Consider the following 23,873-nt stretch of genomic DNA (forward strand, 5'->3'; position numbering starts at 1 on the left):
TCTGATCTTGAAATGACAGAAATTCCTATAATATCATTTCTGTGCTAGTTTGCTAAAGTATTTCATTGACCAGCTGACGATATGACATCAACGTCCATTACTTTTGGTTCTGCCACAAGAGCTAAAAGACATGTGAACAATCAATAGTAACCGCCATCATCTAACGACCACCGTGGAACACCAGCACCAATGAATGGGACTCTAAAAAAGTAATCTATTACCGATACTTGTACCCCTTCAGAAAATGGTTTTAACTCAGTGTTGTCTATAGTCCTTATACTGAAATTGTAATTGACTCACCGCGATTGAAGGTAAAGGGGAAACATCTTGGCCTCTGTGACTGACTGATGTTGCACAGAGAACTTGAGCAGGGCAGCACAGAGTGGTCACGTTATGAAGCATCTGATTAGGTGACCAACCATGCGCTGCCTGTTAGTCTAATTGAATTACAGCTAGAGAGAGACATGAGGGGCGGAAGAAATATGTTCTTCTTCTTTTCTTTGTAACCTCCTTCACAAAACAGAGAGTAGTGTCCCTCGGGCTTCAGACAGAAGATAAGGAGAAGGTGCAGCAGACTCTCCATGAAGTTTTTAATTGGCTCACATGGAGTCAAATGAGTTAACTGATGGAGAAGCAGCCATGCCGAGCCTCTTCAGTTATTCAATTAAAATTAAATGTTTCAAAGGGATACAAGCTGGGTAATTGTGTTGTGATGAATATGGAAATAAAAACACTTAAATATACTTAGGTTAGTTATAAACATAGGATAATCTGTTATTAGGAATTTGGAGAGATATGAATATTAGCATACATGATTATGTAAAGTGTTTAAAGTTACAGTAGAAACTGTATTTTTTCCCCTTTTTCTATGGGACTTCTTAAATCTTAACTTACTGTTATTACAACAGCCAGTGTGCTACAACTTTGTTTACTGCACTCTTTGGAATAATTAATGCCATATTACATTTAAGGTAAGGGCAATCAGGTTTAGGTAATAGCCTAAATGAGTGCATTTAAATATTGAATATAAAGATCTGACAAACTCAATGTCAGTACAATGTAAAATCAAATCTAAACCCACAACTTGAAGTGAAGTGACCTAAAATAGCTTCTCAAATCCTGCTCTTCTGTAGGTTAGCTGTGAGCTTGGCTCTGCTGTGAACACATTCTGCTGTGAACGCATTTGCAGCAGGACCAGTTGTTAAAACAGAAAAAGAACTTAAAAGCACAGGGAAAAGTGCAGAGTCCTCCCGTGCTGATGACACTCTGTAGTAAATCTACACAATCTCAGGACCTGTACTCCACACAATTATCCTCTAACTGTATACTGCCATCTACTGCTGCAAAACCTACAATACATTGCAGAAAGCCTAATTAACATTTCGGTGACACAATTAGTACCACATGCACATGTCCTCTTCAGTACTTACTTACAGATATGTTACAGACACGCTTGTCAGAGCATTGAATGAAAATCAAAATTAAAACTTTTTTTTATGGTAGACCTCCAAAAAAACCTGGATGCCAGACGTTTTAAAAAATCTATCAATCTATCTAAATTATACTACACCCTTTTGACCTTGACGAAAAACGATTTTGCTTCTGTGGAATCTCTTAAAGATGATAGTTACCACTCAGTGTCACTTTTATTGTTTGATTCTTGGCTTTTATGCCAATATTCTTTGCAATAATCTATTATTTTTGTGATAACTCCATGCCACTTTTGGTTTCCGTGATGTACGTGGCGCCATTGAACGCACCATTCGTAACCAAGGTAATGACGCTCTTCTCCGTTACCAAGGCACTCTCAAGGCAAACACTAGCCGCATAGCTAGGCTAGCCTATCTGCAGGATAATCTTTTAGCTATGATATAACTCAAGTGGAACGTGTAAACCGAGTTAAACTTCAAACATAAAATAATTTACTAAAATCATCGACTTACGCAGCAGCTTCAGCGACTGTAGCTTCTGGTCTATTCGATACGTGGCCTAAATTGGAGGCTATAACACCCATTTTCCCCCTTTGGATCAGCTGAGTCTGGAAGCTAGCTAACTTGGTAACATTAACGTCAGCTCCACAGCCATCATGGTAAGTAGCTGCTACCAGTTAATGTTTATGGATAGCCAGGCCACCTGTGTTAGCATGCTAAACGTCTCGCTCTGTTTTATGCAAAGACGAATACACAGCTAGGAAGCATCCCCATGGATAGCACGTTGTATTGGCCAGCTCATATGAATAGGCCCTGTCACATATTAGCAGGGGGACAATTCCCTTCAAGCTTAAAAGCTAGTTATGATTTCAATTACAGACTTTATTTGTTCCTCTCTCTCACTCGTTGTCCATCTTTCACCATTGTTGACAATCTCTCCTTCTTTCCATGTAGGCTGAGTTTGGATTTAATGAACAGCATCAGAATGAAGTCATCAACTACATGCGATTTGCACGTTCAAAGAGGGTCCTGAGACTTAAGACTATTGACTCATGCTTTGAGGAACTCAAAGAGAGCAGGTGACTGGTCATGTTTCAATTTGTGGTGTCATTGTGGGACCTGATAAGCCTTTGGCTTCTTCCGTCTCCCTTCGGACAACACAAAGTATGATGTATGAATATTTGCAAGAGAAAATTGTGTATTGTGTGGAATTGTCCGAAAGAATAATAATAAATAAATAAATAAATTGTTTGCATGTAAAATTAACTTTTAAATTAATCTTTCTAAAATTTCTAAAAGAAAAACTGGGATTTAATCAATTCATTATTATATTAATTGTTTGCAAATGCCCCTTGTAACATAACAAAGACCAGCATGTCTTGATCCAGTTTGGTCACATTGACACATTGTTATTTTTATAAATCCTTTTTTTCAACATTTGAAGTAGATTTTCTTACTTCTTCACTGAACCAAGTAAGTCATGTTTTATTCTAAATTGTCCCTAACCAAAAGTAATGTAGTTCTTCTCTAAAATGTTGGTCTTTGTAAAATCGGTCTCTCATATAAGTGGAAACTAAATTAAATGTGTAATTCAGAGTAGCATTAAACAAGCCTTGAATCTAACTTGCCCAAAGCTGGAAGAACCCTCTTAATTCTCTTAAGATTCATATTCCGCGGTCGTTCTCTGCATGCCACTCCCCTCTCTGCCCCATTTCAACTGTCTCTACACTGTCAATAAAGCATAAAAATGCCCCCCTCCCCAAAAAAAAATATTCATATTCAACAAAAAGGGATATATATAGCATAACGATGAAATGTGTGTCAGTTGAGCTGTACGTTTGTCCTTGAAGGCTGGTGGAGGAGACCTTCACGGTGGACGAGGTTCGGGAGATGCTGGATGGTCTTCAGGTGGTGGTGCGTGGGGAGGTGGAGATGGAGCTCATCAACACGGCCCACACCAACGTGCTGCTGCTCCGGCAGCTCTTCTCCCAGGCCGAGAAGTTCTACCTTCGACTGCAGAGCGACATCTCAGAGCTGGAGAACAGGTGAGAGGGCAGCAAGGGAGTGTGTGAAGGCTCCCTCTTCGTTGTAGATTTAATAGACTCTTCCTTGTCATTGTTTTAATGTTTTATTTTTAAAATTATATTCAATGATTTTTTCTTATTATTAATTAATTTAATTTTTATATTAAAATTAACCACTTGGCAGATTTTGTTGACAATGTTGTAGCCCTTTAAATAATAGACATTTTCAAATTCAACTGCTTCAAAATGATGTACAAGTTCAAAATCTAACAGAAGGCCACACCAAAGTAGGTTAGGCCTCTGAAACACACGATACACCTTCATGTTAATGGGAAAAACTCCAACGCTGTGTACCACTTCCTCCTCAGTACTTTTCAGGTGTAGGTCTCTTGCGTGTTTTCAATACATGCCATGAGAAAAGGTCACTGTCAAGCCCCATGCTCGCGTGCACATGTGAATTTAACCCCCTCTTCCCATCACAGTGGTTTCCTTTTTGTTCTCACATTCAGTTAGTCTGAAAACCACAACTTCTGCCACCTGCTTACAACATTTTAAGGTCAGTAGTACTATACACCCAAAAAAGACACCTTATTTTGAGATTTCTGCCTTCAAACCAATACAATAAATGAGTACAGGGGGGAATAAGATAAAATAAAAATTTAAAACGTAACCGCAATGTATCACCCTTTAAACAATGTCACGGTTGCTTAAGATAATTTGCAGAACTCTTGTTTTTTTTGGTGTAACATTCGGAAGGAAACCGTTCTGATGAACCTGTTGATAAGCTGACCTTTGTGTTACCTTAAGTGAACAAGATAACGGTTATGAAAAGATTCTTTCAAGTTTTTACATGTTTCCAATAAAGTTTTGGTGTCAGCTGTGGATATATCATAGCTTTTCCAACTAAAAGTTAAACTCTCTGCATTACTAGTAAACAGAGATAATAAACACAAATGCTTATATATAATAATAACGTGCTTTGTGAATTGGGAGAACTAAGTCTTTAATACTTAAACTTGGCAAAATGGAATGTTCTATACATTTAAACAGAATGACATTAAAGGCCATTTTTGCTGCTGTTAATAAGACACTTGTTTTTTTCTTCGTATAACAAGTCTGAGCAAAGAGCAATGCAGGCATGTAATGTGTGATGCCAGTTATAACGATAAATCACACAATATGTTTGGTGTCACTATATATTTGCCCTCTTGACATTTTAGCAAAGGATATATAAAGGTTTTTTGTCCCAAATACAGTCAAATCTTAGAGCGTAAAGATTGTTTTGAGGTTGAACAATAATTCACAGTGAGTGGAAACTAGTGGCAGTCGAGATTTGCGTCACAAACTAAAGCTCACAGCAAACCTCATGCTGGTCCAGTGTCAGAAAAGGTCAGAAAATTCACACTTCTGCATCCGACCTGTGTGTACATGTTGTGAACTAATCCTGTGGGCCAGTGCGAGCATTGTTAAACCCCACATGTATTGAATGCTCTTCTATAATAATCGGGTGAACTTCATTTAACTTTCTGACCTCCGTAACCTTTTACCTCATTAAAACACAGAGCGTGTGACTGTTTTTCGAAACTTTCTTTTGTTTGAAATATGCACACAATGGGTGGATAAGAAAAGCCCTATATACGTGACAGATACTGCGTCTAAAGCGGTGGAGTACGCCCCTCTGTCACAGTCTACGTGTGCTCAGCTGCTTTTAAAAAACCACATTTAAGCTTTTCAGAGAGCTGTTCTGCTCACCACAAGCATGAATCTTTCAGCACATGTGCCAAACTGCCATCAAGAACCACCTTGTTGATTGTTTTCTTGCCAAAGACATGTAACCGCCAAATAGAAGATTATTGTCAAAAACAAAAACATCAACATTAAGGTGTTGAATTGACGGCTATGGGAGGGGATTTCACAGATTATCAGATCAATTGCACCCTTTTAAAGGGATAGTTCAGTAGTTTTGAAGTGGGGTTGTATGGAGTTCTTGGGCATAGACTAGTAAGACTGCTACCTCATGGAGCTAGCGGTCAGAGCAGTAATTTTAAGGAGTTTGGCGGAGATTTCGCTGTAGCAGAAGTCAGCATTGTACTGTTACTATGCCTTAAGGCCAGGACACACCGGCCTAATAATCGGCCATCGGACATGGTCGGAGAGTCTAGAGGGGGCGGGGACACAAATCTGTTTGGTGTGTTCGGTGACGTCGGCCGTCGTAGATGTCGTCGGGCTTCTTTTCAGCCGATTCATCATGTTCAATCGGCGTCGGGCAGTCTTTCAGTCGGAGCAATTTGATTGGTGGAGGGCTAGCGAATCAGTGAAGCCCGAAAGTGAGGCGGGTAGCACAAACAACAGTGACGCGCAGTTGGCTTGATATTTAACAGGCTACTTGGGATCATGAGGACCGAAGAAATCGAGGAACAACTTATGAGCTGCCTGAATCGGCAGACTCCATTTTCGGGCGACGGTCGGTAGTCGGACCGGTGTGTCCTGGCCTTTAAGTTCCCATACTATCCCCACTTAATACTGAACTATCCCTTTAAGTGTTGCACACAAAATATTGACAATATTCCCTTAACATACCTCGTATTTAATAGACAAAGGTTTCATAAATGCCTAAAATAAATAAAAGGTTGCAAGCTTTTTTTGTTGTTGCATTCTTTAGCGTAATCTCCTCTCTGTAAATTTCTTCTCTGCCCATATAGGGAGCTGTTGGAACAAGTGGCTGAATTTGAGAAGACCGACTTTAAAAGCGCGGATAAGGTGAGTAAAATGCACAGCACTATCCAACATAGTCTTTTAAACTTCACCATCAATGTCGTTTTCATCAATCATGTGTTCAAAGTATATGTATACCCACATGGAATTCAGTAACTAGAGATCAGTGCAGCATTCCTCTGCATTTTTAGGTAGATTTATATGGCAGGCCACCTGCCCTTCAAACATAGCCGTGCGGTTCAGTAGTCACACTTCACTGAGGTTGACATGTGGTTTCATGACGCACTGTTAAAGAAAAACAATTCCACTTTGAAATGCAATACTTTGCTCTTTCATTGCTTTGGCTATTCACACATAAAGCTAGATACTAGTCTTCACATCTTCACATACAGTATCTAAGAAATATTAGACCGATATAAAAAGGTCTCATATTTTCTCTCTTACATCAAACAGACTAATACAGTAATAGCTCGGTATATGTGTTTTAGACTATGAAATAACAACCACCATTTTTTTGAGGTGTTGCATCTTTACTTTATTCCCAGGTAAACCAGGAAACAAGCAAACCCAAGCTAGCACCACTGAATGAGGGTGGGGTGTCTGAACTTCTCAACAAGGTAAAAAAACTATATAGCATTTTTTTATATATAAAAAGATACATTGTAGTACTGCATGTTGTGCCCTCTATACACGCACTCCTTCTTCACACCCATCTTAATATTTCCTCAGGAGATAGTGAGACTACAAGAGGAAAATGATAAACTAAAAACCAGGCTGCGGACTTTAGAATCCCAGGTATAATTGCATTTTCGAAACACACAGCATCTTGTTTTTTAATTCATCCACTGGTTTATGTTGCTAACTCTCTGCCCTGGTTCACTTTTTCTCAGGCTATGAGCGCACTAGATGAGAAAACCAAGGCGGAGAGAGCTCTGAAAGACATCCAGATGGTGCAAGGTGAAAAGCAGGTACTGTTTGGAGGTTTGACCTGCTAGTAGCATCTTCATTTGTGACATTTTTAATTTGCTTTCCATTTTACAACTTTAATTTTTTTCCATTTTGTAACGTGAACATTTGCTGTCATTTGGTTTTACCTGCTAACTTGGACCCCGAATGGTATGTATCCAGCTGACCACAGCGTAGCTTTTGTTTTAACTGTTGACTGAGTTTAGAGATAGGGTCTACATTGTGTAGTGTAGTGAACTTAACTTAAACTTCTACTTAACTTGTATGTTGTTTCTTTTCCCCATCAAAGCTGGCGGCTCAATCCAAGGAGATCAACAGTCTTGAGGACACGGTGGCCGCTCTGAGGGTGGACTATGAAAGGTCTCTCACTGCCAACGCAGACTCACACAAGGATCTGAAGGAGAACCTGATCTCTTCCAAACACGAGCTTCTGCGAGTGCAGGAGCAGCTGGCCATGGCCGAGAAGGTACTGAGGTCTTTACCTGCAACTGACACTAACACACATCTGTAAATTAACTTGTATAGTGCCCGCCGGTTATTGTTAAGTTGATGAAGCAATTTGTTTGGTGTAATGATCTTCTGTGCTGTTTTCACGTGACATTTGTGTATGGTGTGCAGGAGTTGGATAAGAAGTTCCAGCAAACGGCGGCCTTTCGTAACATGAAGGATATCCTAACCAAGAAGAACGAGCAGATCAAAGACATTCGAAAACGATTGCAGAGGTGAGCATTTATCAAAAGATTTATCAAAAAATTACGGTATGTTATTGAAATTGTTCGACAGCTATGTAAAACAAGCAAACATGGCCCTTGGATTTCTTACTAAGAAATTGTTTAAATTCCAGGTTTGTTACACTATTTTTTTTGTTGTTGCTTTGTTTCAGATACGAGCCCAATGAATGAGCTCTACCCGAGACAGCTGGATAAACAGGTGTCCAGAGGGGAAGACGGGACCAAAATGTACGACTGCAGTTTGTACAAGAAACCATCGGTTCCACTGCTGTAGGACAAGAGAGACAGAAGAAAGCTCTCCCACAGGGAATTGTTGCTCTATCTGGCTTCTTCAGTAGTTATTGGTTTTAGTGACGGGAGCGGGGAGCTTGGCACAACACGCAGCTGAACATGCAAACTAAGTAGTGACAAATACTGTAAGAGCCTTTCTTCAGCTGTGCTTTTTTTCTACGTCTTTTACAGTAGCTAGCAGACTTCTCTCAGTGCTCTATGTAAACACTATCATGTCCCTGTTTAAAGAGGCCTTGTCCATTTGCTGAATTGGACAGATTCGTACTGTCTGCCTGAAGCTTTGTAGTTCTATCTTATCAGATGGTTGCAGGTGATATTTAGCTTTCTAGCAGCAGTTTTTGATGGTTGATATGTTGCTGATCAGTCTTCATTTGATTTTTTTTTAGTCAGATTTTAAACATTATTGACCTTCAAGGGAAACCCAAGCCAGTTTGTTTATTAATCGTGAGCAGCTTCAAAGTAATGTTTCCAGGCCCTTTGGGGTCAATGTTGCTATAACTTTTTTTTTTACCCAAACACATTTCACACAAACATATTTCAAACCATCTGACGTTCTGTGAAAGTTTGATCATCAGGAAAATTCCAGATTTCTTGCATTTCAATTTTCTGCTCTTACGACACAGACAGTGATCGTGAACGATTTCCTTTCTTCCCCACCTAGAGATCATAGAATATTTTTGTCTTGAATCTTTTAAATGTGTACTTTTCGTATTGCTGTTGCTGATGGACTGTAAGAGATTTAAAAAAAAAACATATATATATATATATATATACATGATGTTCATGAAGCAATGCTCTTGTAGAGTATGATACATCTATCCTCTATTACACTAGATGTGCATTTGTTTGTATTGTGCAAAATATGGGGTAATAAAAGCTGTTACCAAATAAATGTGTGGTCATTTTTAGTGGGTTGTGTCAGTGAAGGTGCTCATTGTCATATTGGTTTATATTAAAGTTTGTGGTATATTTAATCATCTAAACATCAAGTGAATTGATTAAATATTGAAAATGGCACAAAAATGTGAGCTGTGCTCCATGTTGTGTCAAATGTTTAATACAGCCTATTAAGGACTGAAAACATATCCATGGTGTGTCCCTCCTCTGGGCCCACTGCATGCTTGGATAGGCCTCCTCATTGTGATGTGAAAATGTAACAAATAGAAGATGGGAGATTAAAACAGAAATATGAAATAATCATATAGATATAGCAATAGATGGTATATATTTAAGTCTTAAAGTAGATGAAAGACTGATTATAAACACAACTGTGTCTGAAACTGATTATGATGAGACTACAAATTATGACTTCATAAACCATTCAAAGCTGCACACTCAAATGACATGGGAATGTATCTCTGGATAAACTCTTCCTCAATTAATGCAGTTATGGTTAAAAAAAACATACTCATAGTATTAAAGAGAATGTGGACTCATTACAATGAGTTTTCAAATGAAAACTGCAATATTGCCTCATGCGTTAACCACTTTATGGTTTAACAGGCCAGTATGAGTACGGCAGTCTATTTGTTTCATTGTTATCATGTCTGCCTGATGTAACAAAGCTCTGAGGAGAATATCATGTAGGCTAAAGTGTAGGCGAGTGACACAGTGCATACGGAAAGTATTCTCAGCGCTTCACTTTTTCCACATTTCAATGTTACAGCCTGGAATACGGCTGGATTAAATGTATTTTTTTCTTCAAAATTCTAATGGGTTATTATTTTAATTTGAATTATTATTTTTTGTAGGGAGGTTGTAATTTATTCCACACTCCATACCAGTAGATGGAGGTAATGCATCAATAGGTTGTTTGCCCCATAACTTCCTGGGATCATAGATACACCATGGATATGTTCTATTCACACCTTATAGGCTATAGTTAACATTTGATACAACATGGAGCACCGCTCAAATTTTAGTGCCATTTTCAATATTTACTCAATTCACTTGATGTTTAGATGATTAAATATACCACACACTTTAATCAGTGATTCTTGAGAACCGGGACAAAAGGCCGTCTTCCACATGTAGCTGCTGTTATGTTTAAAACTAAAAATATTTAAAATTGTCGATGTTATTAGGGATTATGAATAGAATGTCTGGAGCACAATTATCCCCTTAAATTTAATTTTATCATTATAATGTCAAATATATGACACTTGTTATCTTCTCAAGACGTCCAAAACAGTGTCCACAGAGAGGGTTTCAATCTTTCACATGCAATAAAACCTATTAAAAATGTACTTTAATGATTAAAAATAGCTTTTTTCATCAAAAGCAACACAAAATAAATATCTCTCATATCAACAAAAACAGTTTTTCTACAACACATTCATGTTTTATAAGGATTCTAAGTGGTGGGACCACTTTACTGTAAGTCAACACCGTCAGACATTTCATTATGTAAAATGTAATAAAATCAGGCGAAATAAGGGGCAGCTGTCACTTTGAAGGGCCTCTTGTCAAATTCTACCTCTGCAGAGTATATTAGAGTCAGACAGGCTCTGGTAAGTGTTGTAGTTTTAGAATATTTTACATTCTGAATCTGGAAAGTCCTGTGTCACAACCATGATACAGGTCAACACCGACTTACAATTTCTGAAGATGTATTTGACATTTTTTGATAATTTTATTTTCCTGAAGTAGTTCATACCTGCACCTAACATCAACAGAAAAACCAAATGGCTACTAGATAAATTCCATTTGTTATGTTTAGGAAACGTTAAATATGTCAACACTGTCAGACAGGAAATCTGACGGTGGTGATTGGCCAATGACGGTAAAAAAAGAAAAAAAAAGCTGGGAGGTTGTGTCAAAGCTTAGCTCAGTAGCTGAGTATATGTTGGATACATACATGTTATTTAATTTGCCGAAACATAGGGTTTGTATTTTTTCAACATTGCACCCTGTTTTGTCCCACTTCTCAAGAATCACTGTAATATAAACCAATATGACAATGAGCCCTTTCACTGACACAACACACTAAAAATGACCATACATTTATTTGGTAACAGCTTTTATTACCCCATACTTTGGACAATACAAACAAATGCACATCTAGTGTAATAGAGGATAGATGTATCATACTCTACAAGAGTCTGGAGAGTAAGAGTTTAAATCTCTTACAGTCCATCAGCAACAGCAATACGAAAAGTACACAGTTAAAAGATTCCAGACAAAAATATTCTATGATCTCTATGTGGGGAAGAAGGGAAATCGTTCACGATCACTGTCTGTGTCTGTGAAAGAGCAGAAAATTGAAATGCAAGAAATCTGGATTTTTTTCTGATGATCAAACTTTCACAGAACGTCAGATGGTTTGAAATATTTTTGTGTGAAAAAAGTTATAGCAAGATTGACCCCAAAGGGCCTGGAAACATTACTTTGAAGCTTCTCACGATTAATAAACAAACTGGCTTGGGTTTTCCTTGAAGCCCTAAGTCATTAATGTTTAAAATCTGACTAAAAGAGGGGCGGGCTTTCTCAAATGAATAATTAATAAAAATAATAATCTTTATTTGTATAGCACCCTTCATACATAAAATGCAGCTCAGAGTGCTTTACGTGCACAAAATAAAGATAATACAATACAAGCACTCTAGAAACATAATGTGCTAAACAAAACACATTCATCACCGGCAAGAAACCCGCAAAAGCATAGATCAAAAAATAATTAAATAATGAAAGCACGTTCAGAGCATAAAACAAATGTATTAGAGATAACAACCTAAACAACATATACGGACAAGCAGTCAGATAGGTACAAGGGTGCTTAACAATGTATCAATCAAACTTTATTTATAGAGCACTTTTCATACAAGTAAATGTAACACAAAGTGCTTAAAACAACCCCCCCCCCTCCCACGACACACCCCGATATATTCATACACACAAAAACAATCATTAGAAATAATACATAGATGAGAAAATTAAAATTAAAATACATAGCACACGTAGTGCTTTTAAAACCAGTAAAATCATTTTTTAAATCAATCCTCAATGCTACAGGGAGCTAGAACTGGAGTGATGTCTGTTCAAACTCTGGCGGCTGCATTTGGTACAAGTTGCAGTTTCTCTATACTTTCTTTGGGTAGACCAGTGAGAAGTGCATGGCAGTAATCCAGACGTGAAAATACAAACGCATGCATACATTTTTTTTGCATCTTCCATGGAAAAGTAAGATCTGACTCTAGCAATGTTTCTCAGGTGAAAAACAATCTTTGTAGTATTGTTGATATGTGATTATATATTTTTTTTACTGTATTCTTATTCTGTTGATTCAGAACTAAGATTGATCAGCAACATATCGACCATCAAAAACTGGTGCTAGAAAGCTAAACATCACCTGCAACCATCAGATAGACAACCACATAGACAGAACTACAAAGCTTCGGGCAGACAGTACGAATCTGTCCAATTCAGCAAATGGACAAGGCCTCTTTAAACAGGGACATGAGAGTGGAGTGGTTTCTTTCTTGTCCAAACTGCAGTCGTACATTTTTGTACCCGTCTTTCCCCTCTGGACACCTGTTTATCCAGCTGTCTCCGGTAGAGCTCATGCATTGGGCTCGTATCTGAAACAAAGCAAAAAAAATAAAATAAAAACAGCGTAACAAACCTGGAATTAAAACAATTTCTTAGAAAGAAAGCCAAAACACAAACGGTCTGAATATCATTCCACATGAAGGGCCGGGTCAATGTTTTTGCTTGTTTTACATAGCTGTCAAACTATTTCAATAACATACCGTTTTCCAAAATAAATCTATTGATAATTTTTTTAAATACATCTATTGATAAATGCTCACCCCTGCAATCGTTTTCGAATGTCTTTGATCTGCTCGTTCTTCTTGGTTAGGATATCCTTCATGTGGCGATAGGCTGCCGTTTGCTGGAACTTCTCATCCAACTCCTGCACAAATGTCACGTGAAAACAGCACAGAAGATCATTACACCTAACAAATTGCTTCATCAACTTAACAATAACCGGCGGGCACTATACAAGTTAATTTACAGATGTGTGTTAGTGTCAGTTGCAGGTAAAGACCTCAGTACCTTCTCGGCCATGGCCAGCTGCTCCTGCACTCGCAGAAGCTCGTGTTTGGAAGAGATCAGGTTCTCCTTCAGATCCTTGTGTGAGTCTGCGTTGGCAGTGAGAGACCTTTCATAGTCCACCCTCAGAGCGGCCACCGTGTCCTCAAGACTGTTGATCTCCTTGGATTGAGCCGCCAGCTTTGATGGGGAAAAGAAACAACATACAAGTTAAGTAGAAGTTTAAGTTAAGTTCACTACACAGTGTAGACCCTATCTCTAAACTCAGTCAACAGTTAAAAAAAAAGCTACGCTGTGGTCAGCTGGATACATACCATTCGGGGTCCAAGTTAGCAGGTAAAACCAAATGACAGCAAATGTTCACATTATAAAATAAAATAAAAAAGTGGAAAAAAAGGATTGCAAATTAAAAATGCCACAAATGAAGATGCTACTAGCAGGTCAAACCCCCAAACAGTACCTGTTTTTCACCTTGCACCTTCTGGATGTCTTCCAGAGCTCTCTCCGCCTCGGCTTTCTCCTCTAGTGCGCTCATAGCCTGAGAAAAAAAGTGAACCAGGGCAGAGAGTTAGCAACATAAACCAGACAAGACACTGTGTGTTAAGAAAATGCATTTATTTTTCTACCTGAGATTCTAAAGACCACAGCCTGGTTTTCAGTTTATCGTTTTCCTCCTGTAGTCTCGCTATCTCCTGAGGAAATATAAAGATAGGTGTAAAGCAGGAGTGTATCAATGTGATTATGAGGGCACAACATACAGTACTACAATGTACTGTATCTGTTTATGGAAAACATGCTACATAGTTCTTTACCTCGTGAAGTTCAGACACTCCACACTCATTCGGTGGTGCTAGCTTGGGTTTGCTTGTTTTCTGGTTTATCTGGGAATAAAGTAAAGATTCAACAAAATAAATGGTGGTTGTTATTTCATAGTCTAAAACACATATACCGAGTTATTACTGTGTGTGTCTGTTTTTCTGTAAATGCAACACCTTCCGTTTGGCACCTCTTTCATACAGGCCAGATCGCTGGAGTGCTGTAGCGATGGTCTTTCTACTCAAAGGTTCTCCCATCTTCTCAGAAACCCCCTGGAGTTCTTTCAGAGTGACCATCGGGTTATTGGCCACCTCCCTAACTAAGACCCTTTCCCCCCGGTCACTCAGTTTAGAGGGGCGGCCAGATCTAGGACGAGACATGGTGGATCCAAACGTCTTCCATTTACGGATGATGTTGCCCACTGTGCTATTTGAGAGCTTTAAAGCAGCAGCAATTTTTTTGTACCCTTCCCCAGATTTGTGCCTCGAGACAATAATGTCCCGGAGGTCTACAGACAATTCCTTCGACTTCCTTTTTGTGTTGTGTTCTGACCGGATCACCTTCCGTTTGGCACCTCTACCATACTGGCCTGATCGGTGGAGTGCTGTAGCGATGGTCTTTCTACTTGAAGGTTCTCCCATCTTCTCAGAAACCCCCTGGAGTTCTTTGAGAGTGACCATCGGGTTATTGGCCACCTCCCTAACTAAGACCCTTTTCCCCCGGTCACTCAGTTTAGAGGGGCGGCCAGATCTAGGAAGAGACATGGTGGTTCCAAACGTCTTCCATTTACGGATGATGGAGCCCACTGTGCTACTTGAAACCTTTAAAGCAGCAGCAATTGTTTTGTACCCTTCCCCAGATTTGTGCCTCGAGACAATAATGTCTCGGAGGTCTACAGACAATTCCTTCGACTTCATTGTTGTGTTGTGTTCTGACCGGGTCTGACGTGTAGAGTATTTATTTCTTCTTCTCTTGTATTTCTTTTTTCCGGTTGGCAAACAACTTATTGATGCGTTACTGCCATCTACTGGCATGGAGTGTGAAATAAATAACAACCTCCCTACCAAAATAAATTAAAAATTAAAATTAGAATAATTAAAATAATTAATTACCTATATGTTTGCAAACAAAGAAAATGAAATTGAATTTGATGATACTTATTGGAATTCTTTTGTAAAATATCTATTTAATCAAAATGTACTTTTTCTTTTCTGGAATATTCCCTCATCTGCTTTATGTCCTGCTCATACCTCTCACATTGCATTATAACTTGTTCTATAGTCTCTTCTTGCCCACAGTCACATCTGCCTGTTTCGTGTTTTCCTATTAAAACAGTCTAGGCCTATTGTTCAAACCTGTGTGCCCAAATCTGAGTCTTGATCGAACTGACTCTCTTCTCCCACTTTCCTTTGGATTCTGTAGAACCACCGTCCTGTCCTGTCCTTCCTCACATTGCTGTTGCCATCTCCTATTCAGTTTTTGCTTAATAGTTTCAGTTTTACCTATATTAATACTTCAATCAATTTGGTTTCTTTTTGTAACGTCTTTTGCAACCTTATCTGCCATTTCATTTCCCCTTATTCCAATGTGTGCCGTTACCCATATATAAATATAACCATAAGCCTGTTATGGCAATATAATATTAACAAGGCCCATCATTTCCCTTGGTATTTATTTTAAACAAGGCCTGTGCTTTGCTTTTGTTTTCTCCTCAGTACAGATGCCTATCAGTCTGGTATCTTAATTGGTTCTGTATAACCTTACAGTGATACTGACAAATTGACCAATTTGTTTAGATAAGTCCAACCGAAACCATATAGAAAACAATACAAAAGCGACACAAAAGTGGCTTTTTGTCCACATTTCAAAACGCTTGTAGGACATCTGTTGGGTCTGTGTGAGAATGTGTTTTTTACTTTGACAAAAGACATTTAATCACTCCATCTGCCAACCCCACTCTCTCAAGTGTCTAGAAAGAGACAAGCTCATTGTTTACGCCTTGGTTGCCTTGATAGTGAGATAGTGAGAAACAAAGTGGTCACCAATCAGTCAACCGTCAACCCTGCTTGTTGTTTTCAGTGAAACTCTTAAAGCCACAGTGTATCCTGAGCCTGTGATGGTTTCCGCACCGTGTGCATCAGTTGTGTGCATGGTGTACTTTTATTCCTATAGGTGCAGAAAAAAAGGGGCGGGACAAAATGCCACCAATGAGAAAACATTTTGTTATGAAAACAATATTCCATAGAACCTTTTTATTCGTCTGTCAAAGCATAAAAAGGGTGGTACATGTTAAAAATTGTACAAGTTCTTATCCAACATTTTTCTATATCAAAGTAAAGAAACAAAGAAAAAATATTATTGTGTTGCATTTGTTTGCTTATTTATGGTATTTGTGGTAATTCATACTTGTATCTATACAACTACTATAGCAGCTACAAAGTAAGTCTCATGGGAAATCTGATGATATTATAGGATGCAAATGCAGAACAGCTTCCGATATCAGTACATGAAAAATAAATCACAGCGAGGAGGTACACAGGAAGTGGTGACGGGTGTCTCTCAGAAGCAAACTCAATCTCTGGCGCTGCTGAGAACTTCTACAGTGAGTGACAGTACTTTCCCACAAATAGTTAATATAGCAGAGTGTAGGTGTACGGTGGCTTCCTACTCACTGACATGGCATCAAAGGGGTTTTCTCAGTTTCACTGGCAAAACGAATGCTTCTGTTGTGATTGTTTTTTTCTCCTGAATCCTTAAGCGGACTTTTATTTGAGAAACTACCCACATTTCCACAGAGTTTCTGAGTATGACGTGATGTCCAGAGTAGGCTACCTCATCATGAGAAGGACAATGATAGTGTGATTCTTGAGGAAAAGAGAAAGCCTTCACCTTTAAGTCCATAAACGCATATACGTATTGTGTGGCAACAAAGCTACTGTTACTTTAGGGAAAATTGTAGGCCCTACAGCATATAGTATAATTACTTCTTGAGTTAAAGTGAAACGATGAATACACTCTACCATCCTCCATACTCAACGGTTTTGCTGCTTCAGCCTTCCCTATCTAGTATGACCAGCAGCCTATGGTTGCTACTTTAGCTAGTGTTAGCAAACTTTGGATACATTAAGCTATACAATGGACGATGACCCTTGGTGACCCTCCTCTTCCTGTTCTATTGTTGCACTATGCATTACCGTTAAACATCATTATATGCCTTATATGACTTCACATTAAAATGAAGGTTTATTAAGTCATTAAATTACTTATCACAGTGTCTTCATGCTTCTTTAAGAATAACTAGGTACAAATATTGGCACTGGGGTCACTCAGAAGTCTAGCGGCGTAGTTTTGAAGGAATTGCAAAGTTGGTCAGTGTGTCGATTGGTCCCTCGCTTTTGCTTTAGATTGTTCCGTCAACTTTTTCCAAGTCAAGAAGTCAAGGATGATCTATTAACTGATAGAATAGTTGGCTTTTTCTTTAGTGTCATCTCTGTGATTCACCTTTCAACCCTTGAGTTTTTTCTCCTGATAAGCAGGCGGCCTTGGTTATCAACATGTGGCAGAGTAACAGGCCTATGACAGTCTGCAGGCAAGGGATCAAGATTGTGAAAGGTTACGTGTGTCAGCATTTACGTAGATCAGATCCCAGGGACTGCGCAACATCACTCTATAACCAGAGTCTGCCACTCAATTTTAAAGCACGGATCAAGATGCAACACCTATCAAGATGCATACTTTAGTCACTAACTTCTGAGAAGAATTGCTCAATGATTTCTTCCTTTGAAATAGCCCATCTTCAAAAAAACAGCGTAAGCACATTCGGAAAATTACGTATAGCCTTCAGATCTTTCAGCTGTGATGCACAACAGGTAGAGTATATGAGTATAATGTGAAACCTGATTAAAAAAAACTGCCAAATGTGTTGTGTGGTCTGCTATTTCGTGGTGACATGAAGATACTGCCAAAAACTTGACGTCATTATAATCAACCTTATCAAATTATTAATACTTCTTTAAGCGCAGGTAGTTTAAATAAGCACAGTGCAACTCATAACATTTTATTGCTATACTGCATGGTTTCAGGTTTGAGTCAGCATACTTTCCCCTGATAGAAATGAGTTTACATGCAATTCATTTTCAACAAAACCTCTATACACACACACACACACGCACACACGCACACACGCACACACACACGCACACACATACACACACACACACACACACACACACACATATTTAATTTTGCAGTTGAACACTGCACTATTAACCTCGTGAGGTTGATGATATGAGGAAAATGTGTTTATTGTTCGGTGAAAGTGACTTGAGGTGTAGGTTGAGTCACTGCGGCTACATATTTCGATCTCATAATGGTTATTGTTTGTGAAACCTAATGAAGCAGCATTTTAAATGAGATCAAGCTATAGCTGAAAATGTCCTTTACAGTATGCTGTGCTGAACTAATTAGACAGACTCAAGGGTTTCCCCTCTTGTTTCCCCTCTTTTTTTCATTGCTTACTGCACCCTGTTATGTAGCTAAAACCACTGCCTGCATGGTCCTACACTGGTGACTAATATGTGGCTTCTCAACAGTTAGAGGGTGGTTAGGCCATACATGTCATGCAAATAATAACGTTTTTTTTTATTTTCACACATACTTGAATGATCAGACATTTGAAAAACTTTTATAAAAAGTTATTTTACATTTTATGTCAGGTCAACTCAATTCTAACTTTAATTTGAACTAATTTTAAAATTTTTCCCTAACCCTAGCCCTCAGCAATCTAACGTGGCAAAAGTGGAAGTAACTTAACTTCGAGCAACAAAGGAGGGATCCCTCTCCCAGGGACAGACATATGTGCCATAGATGTTTTGTGTACATCACAGACCAAGACAAAATCCTAGTTCAAACACGTTTCATGATGTCATTACTGTATATGTAGATTAAATAATATGTGAATAATATGGATGCATAACTTTAGGTGTTGCCAAATAGTCTTATCTAGTAAATACTCTTGCAAAGATTTAAATGTTTAATTATTTGTCTATAATTTACAACTTGAAACATGATGGTCTTCTATGTTTGCATCCGAGTGAGTTTATTGCCATTCTGTCTTGCCACACTAGGTCAGACTTTCTTTTTTGCCCTCAAACAACCTTTCATCTGCCCACAGATCATCAGAACAATAGAGTCAATGTTGGGGAACTATGGCAGTTAGTCCAACATGCCGTGTGAATGAAACCTCTTGGTTTGCCACTTTCTTCAAAAGCTTGTTCCCAGAAGGAAATCACTCATCTGATCATGACACAGCCGTTTCCCTGCGCCTCTCTGTGATCAAAACCGAGAAACGCAACCAGCATTCGGTAGAAATCTGAAGAGCTGAGGACCCCCCACGCTCTGCATCAAGCATTCACAATATGCTGAGAGCCAAATACATGTCTCCGACTGGGGAAGTGAAACTGTGAGGATGTAGCCCCTTACTCTGTTCTACAGAGAGCCTTCACAAGCCCATATACAGCCCCACAAGAGTAGGACACACTCTCACAGTAACAACAACAACAACCAAGAAGTGGATTTAAACACTTCCCTAATTAAAATGCCACGTGCCAAACCATGTGCTTTTGTTAACTTGTTGTGTCAGTTTATCCCATGCCTTCATGGCCTCAAGATCAGATTGCTTATTGTTATCAGTTATTTTGGGGCATATGTCAAGCAGTTGGTATAACAGGGAATTTCTGCTCAGACATGTTATGTATCAGTGTGGTCAGCTATGTGACTATTTGTCATGTTATTCAATTCCCTTTAATCTTGGCGGTGCCAATGAACTTTCTAGTTCCCGGTCTTCACAGAAAGGTCTTGGTTTTTATATTGGAGGGCCTATACCACTCTTTTGGACCGAACTCCTGGTTAAATTTCACTTGGATGACTTGGCGTAATTTGATGTTTTGGAAAATATGCATATTCACTTTCTCGTTGAGAGTTAGACTAGAATATCAATAGCACTCCAATTGACTGCTGTAGCTGCTCGTTAGTTTAGCTTAGCATAGGTGGTGGAAACCTAAGGGGAAAGAGGTGGAAAAGGTATTAAAAACTTTCATCACTTCTAAAGTTGGCTCAATAACTCCATATATCTTTTTTTTTATCTGTTCAAAAACACAAATTGAAATAACTTTCGTCTGCGTCCAGTCCTTATGCTAAACTAAGCTAACATCTCCTGACTTGAGATTCATAGGCTTACCTACTGTAAGGTCATTAAAAAACACTGTTTTTATCTTACTCTCAACAAGAAAGGAAACATTTGCATTTCCCCAAATGTTTTATAACAAGTTCAACACAACCTTATGAAAAAAGGGGATGTTGGTTGCTCCAAGTCCAAGGCATGTCATCACCGCTTAGGCCTACACTTGAAAGTTCCAAAAAAAACAAAACCTCACGAATAGACTTGCCTCACATTGTTAGAACACATTTTATTTCTGAACGAGGACACTTTGAAAGGGAATTTGATGATTGCTCATTTAAGGCGCACACTGCCTGAGCTATGATACATCTCTTACAACACCTGAACATCGACTACCTCCTCCAGCTTTGGTCTTTGATCACGGTTTTCAGTTTCATGCATCACTCATCTGTGGTGCTGAGTGCTCCACCTGTGTACACAACGTGTGTCGAAAATGGACATATACTTGATCAAATGTAATCGACTGTGACAGGAATGTGGGTGTATTGTTTTGGTTGCAACAGGACGGCCATGGTTCAGTGTGTTAAGTCTATAAGAGTCACAGCCACCCTGTGAAACTAGCACAGCCTTACAGTCACTGTTCAAAGATCACCCTTGAAACAAGTTCACTTTTAATGTGAAGCATATTTTTCTGCAGTGCCACATAGCTGAATTTGGAGGAACTGTGTGTGTGTGTGTGTGTGTGCGCGGTGTTCTTTATTCAGTAAGCTGAGAGAGACATGTGATGTACATCGGCACGTGACCCTGTGGTTAAAGGGAAACCATATAAGCAAGTGTAGATGTAATGTTACCAGTTTTAGGCTACAACCCACATTCAAAAACTGTGAGTGAGAGGTTGCTCTCCACATCTCATCACTGAGTACGTAAGTCATTTGTTGCACTGCTGTAAATATGTAGAACATTTAACGGGCATTTTTTCTTTTAACATTTAAGCTTAATGTTAGCCACATGTCATGGTATATTATATCCTTGTTATCTCAATCTTTTTTCAAGGCAGCAACATTGTGGTGTGTTGTCTTATATTAACATCCTCTGTTTTTTTTTGCAGATAAAAATGGACGAGGCATTTACAACTATTATGACCACAGAGCCTGATTACGGTGTAACTGTAAGTATTATTTTGGATTAATGTTATGTCACCATGACATCAGTGCCATTACATTAACTATTAAAATTGAAAATGATGATGGGTGTATGATTGAGTAGGTTAAAGCCTGGAACAAAGCTGAAGAGGTGACACAGTTTGTGCTGACAGCTTACAATCACATATAGGGAAAAAACTACTTCCACATCTGTGCCTTTATTGCCTGTGTTTCAATGTTTGTTCACAGTGATGTATTTCGAGTATAAATTTGGAGAGTTTAATATTGTAAAAGTTCAAATGCAGGTTGCGGTGTGAACTAAATCATTTAAGTGCCCTTCAAAAGAAAAATATGACATCATTTGTGTTCTTACTTGTTATGTGTATATTTTTTATTTATTTTATTTCAAAGGTAGACATCTGTAAGATACCCAAATGCCACAGCCGCAGTCATAGAAGCATCGACATTTCCATTGTGCGCACGCAAAACTTAATCCCCGTCTTCACCTCGCTGTTTATCTCTGCCCTAAATCTAAACTTGATGCTTCTTGGGGGTATTGAGTTCTTGCTTAAAAGCCCCCGTCTCTGGAGCCCCCTCGGGATAGTATGTGCCCCCCTAGGCAATGATATAGTAGCAGGAAGCTGTGCAGTGGTGTGGTTTCTCTGGCACAGACACAACACCTGCACCTGACAGCATTTTTTTTTTCTTTGCTCGCTCTGGTTAGCGTGCACGTCACAGACAGCCTTTGATGTCACATCACCGTATCCCCCAAATAAGAAAAACTTAGCCTGACAGGAAATTAAAAATAATCAAGGTATATGTTGCACGTGAGTATCTTTAAGCAACAGTGCGTAACTTTTTCACATGAATGAATTAAAACAAGTCAACAGAAAGCTGATTAAGCCTATCAGCTCCACAAAACTCTCTCTGTATTTCTCAGTATGGCAGCGTTTACAAACTGGTGCAGGAGCTTAGAAAAAATCCCAAGAAGCGCCCCAGAAAGGTTTTAGTTGTTGATTCTGCTGCTAAGAAAAAACCTGGACTTACTGCAGAAGGTATGCAATCCATGCGTGATCACCTAAGGCTTACCTCATGTAGGTGTGCCGACAGTGTTATTGTAATAACTAAGAATTACTGATAAGGGGATGACAGAAGCTACATGCTATAGCTTTAAGTATCACATTAGATGATCAGTTTTTCTGTCTTTGGTTGCAGGACGCTTCTGACTACCCAGAGTATGATCTAGGGTCGACTGAAGGTGCAGGCCTGTGTGACAGGAGCTGGGTCCGGGCGTTTCGTGGCCACTACGAACCCCCTCTCTTCTGGATGATCTTCATTCTCGGAGCCTTTGGCAACCTGTTGGTGGTCTGGATCTACACCACCGTGCGCCACCGCCTGAAAACAATGACCGACGTGTACCTGCTGAACCTGGCTGTGGCCGACCTCCTCTTCCTGTGCATGCTGCCAGTCTTGGCTGTTGACGTCAACCAGGGCTGGGACTTTGGCATCTCCCTCTGCAAAATGGTCTCCGCCACCTATAAGATCAACTTCTTCAGCAGCATGTTCCTGCTCACCTGCATTAGCGTGGACCGCTACATCGCTATCGTCCAAGTCACCAAGGCCCAGAACCTGAAGAGAAAGAGGCTGTTCTACAGCAAACTGGCCTGCCTGGGTGTGTGGTTTGTCTCCTTTCTCCTGGCCCTCCCTGAGTTAATCTTTGCCCAGATCAAGACGGACCCAAACGGAGGACCATCTTCCTGTGCTCTGGTCTACTGGAACAACGAAAACAACACCACCAAGATCACGGTGCTGTCTCTGCAGATCTGCATGGGCTTCTGCCTTCCCCTCCTGGTTATGATCTTCTGTTACTCCGTCATCATTCGCACGCTGCTGCAGGCCAAGAGCTTTGAAAAGCATAAGGCCCTACGTGTCATCTTCGCCGTGGTGTTTGTGTTTGTTCTTTCTCAGCTGCCTTTCAATAGTCTGCTAATATACGAGGCCGCGCAGGCAGCTAATACGACTGAGACCAATTGTGAAACTGTAATTGCTTTTGATGTAGCAGGACAGGTGGCCAAGAGCCTGGCGTACACTCACGCCTGCCTGAACCCATTCCTCTACGTCTTCATTGGAGTTCGGTTCAGACAAGACCTCCTGAGGATTGTGAAGACGTGTGCTGTGTGGCTGGGCATAGGAGGGCTCAGTAAAACACAGGTGGTTCCCAAACGTCCCTCTGTCATGTCAGACACTGATACTACCCCTGCCCTTTCCATATAAAGGACCAGTTTCCTGATAATCCTAAACCTGAGACCGGAGCCTTGTTCAACATTATCATATCTCTCATTTTGTTCCTTGTGCATTACGTGCTAACAGCAGGGCAACAATTACATTTTCAACACTGAAAGCAAAACATTATTTTTTTTAAATTTTCCATGCATTACATTCCTCACTGTATAAACTGTACATTAATGTAAATACTGTTGTTTTAAGTGTTTGTATTTTGCTATTCGTTCCATTTTGTACAATGTTTG

At 39.4% G+C, this 23,873-nt stretch overlaps 3 protein-coding genes across 4 annotated transcripts; 2 read left to right on the plus strand and 1 right to left on the minus strand.

Annotated features, from left to right (window-relative positions):
• The first annotated feature begins 1,825 nt into the window (after nucleotides 1-1,825).
• Nucleotides 1,826-8,883, plus strand: lztfl1 (leucine zipper transcription factor-like 1). The gene is made up of 10 exons (XM_080050323.1): nucleotides 1,826-2,089; nucleotides 2,385-2,509; nucleotides 3,281-3,475; nucleotides 6,157-6,214; nucleotides 6,715-6,786; nucleotides 6,899-6,964; nucleotides 7,060-7,137; nucleotides 7,425-7,601; nucleotides 7,754-7,857; nucleotides 8,019-8,883. The coding sequence occupies exons 1-10, from the start codon at nucleotides 2,087-2,089 to the stop codon at nucleotides 8,035-8,037; spliced, it is 897 nt and encodes a 298-aa protein (XP_079906449.1). The 5' UTR covers nucleotides 1,826-2,086; the 3' UTR covers nucleotides 8,038-8,883.
• A 3,166-nt stretch (nucleotides 8,884-12,049) lies between these two features.
• Nucleotides 12,050-14,957, minus strand: LOC307267570 (uncharacterized protein). The gene is made up of 7 exons (XM_080049929.1): nucleotides 14,202-14,957; nucleotides 14,022-14,090; nucleotides 13,836-13,901; nucleotides 13,670-13,747; nucleotides 13,213-13,389; nucleotides 12,966-13,069; nucleotides 12,050-12,734 (listed from the first exon to the last, which is right to left on the minus strand). The coding sequence occupies exons 1-7, from the start codon at nucleotides 14,940-14,942 to the stop codon at nucleotides 12,716-12,718; spliced, it is 1,254 nt and encodes a 417-aa protein (XP_079906055.1). The 5' UTR covers nucleotides 14,943-14,957; the 3' UTR covers nucleotides 12,050-12,715.
• A 6,110-nt stretch (nucleotides 14,958-21,067) lies between these two features.
• On the plus strand, nucleotides 21,068-23,873 carry LOC307267937 (C-C chemokine receptor type 9-like). 2 transcript variants are annotated; one of them, XM_080050422.1, is made up of 3 exons: nucleotides 21,068-21,122; nucleotides 21,312-21,371; nucleotides 22,561-23,873. In XM_080050422.1, exons 2-3 carry the CDS (start codon nucleotides 21,318-21,320, stop codon nucleotides 23,617-23,619), a joined length of 1,113 nt encoding a protein of 370 aa, XP_079906548.1. In that variant the 5' UTR covers nucleotides 21,068-21,122; nucleotides 21,312-21,317; the 3' UTR covers nucleotides 23,620-23,873. The 2 variants fall into 2 exon arrangements, with proteins under 2 accessions (XP_079906548.1, XP_079906549.1); XM_080050423.1 differs by having other exon boundaries at nucleotides 21,071-21,126.

This window comes from Ammodytes marinus, assembly GCF_949987685.1.
Source record: "Ammodytes marinus genome assembly, chromosome: 21".
NCBI lineage: Eukaryota > Metazoa > Chordata > Actinopteri > Uranoscopiformes > Ammodytidae > Ammodytes > Ammodytes marinus.

Excerpts from the sequence above, each read along its gene's own strand:
- LOC307267937 (XM_080050422.1), top strand. The coding sequence starts at position 21,318 with ATGGACGAGGCATTTACAACTATTATGACCACAGAGCCTGATTACGGT. Across the intron at positions 21,372-22,560 it reads AGCCTGATTACGGTGTAACT|GACGCTTCTGACTACCCAGA; the intron begins GTAAGTATTATT and ends CTTTGGTTGCAG.
- LOC307267570 (XM_080049929.1), bottom strand. The coding sequence starts at position 14,942 with ATGAAGTCGAAGGAATTGTCTGTAGACCTCCGAGACATTATTGTCTCG. Across the intron at positions 13,748-13,835 it reads TGTGGTCTTTAGAATCTCAG|GCTATGAGCGCACTAGAGGA; the intron begins GTAGAAAAATAA and ends TTTTTTTCTCAG. Across the intron at positions 13,070-13,212 it reads AGCTGGCCATGGCCGAGAAG|GAGTTGGATGAGAAGTTCCA; the intron begins GTACTGAGGTCT and ends ACATTTGTGCAG.
- lztfl1 (XM_080050323.1), top strand. Across the intron at positions 2,510-3,280 it reads GAGGAACTCAAAGAGAGCAG|GCTGGTGGAGGAGACCTTCA; the intron begins GTGACTGGTCAT and ends TTGTCCTTGAAG. Across the intron at positions 7,138-7,424 it reads TGGTGCAAGGTGAAAAGCAG|CTGGCGGCTCAATCCAAGGA; the intron begins GTACTGTTTGGA and ends TCCCCATCAAAG.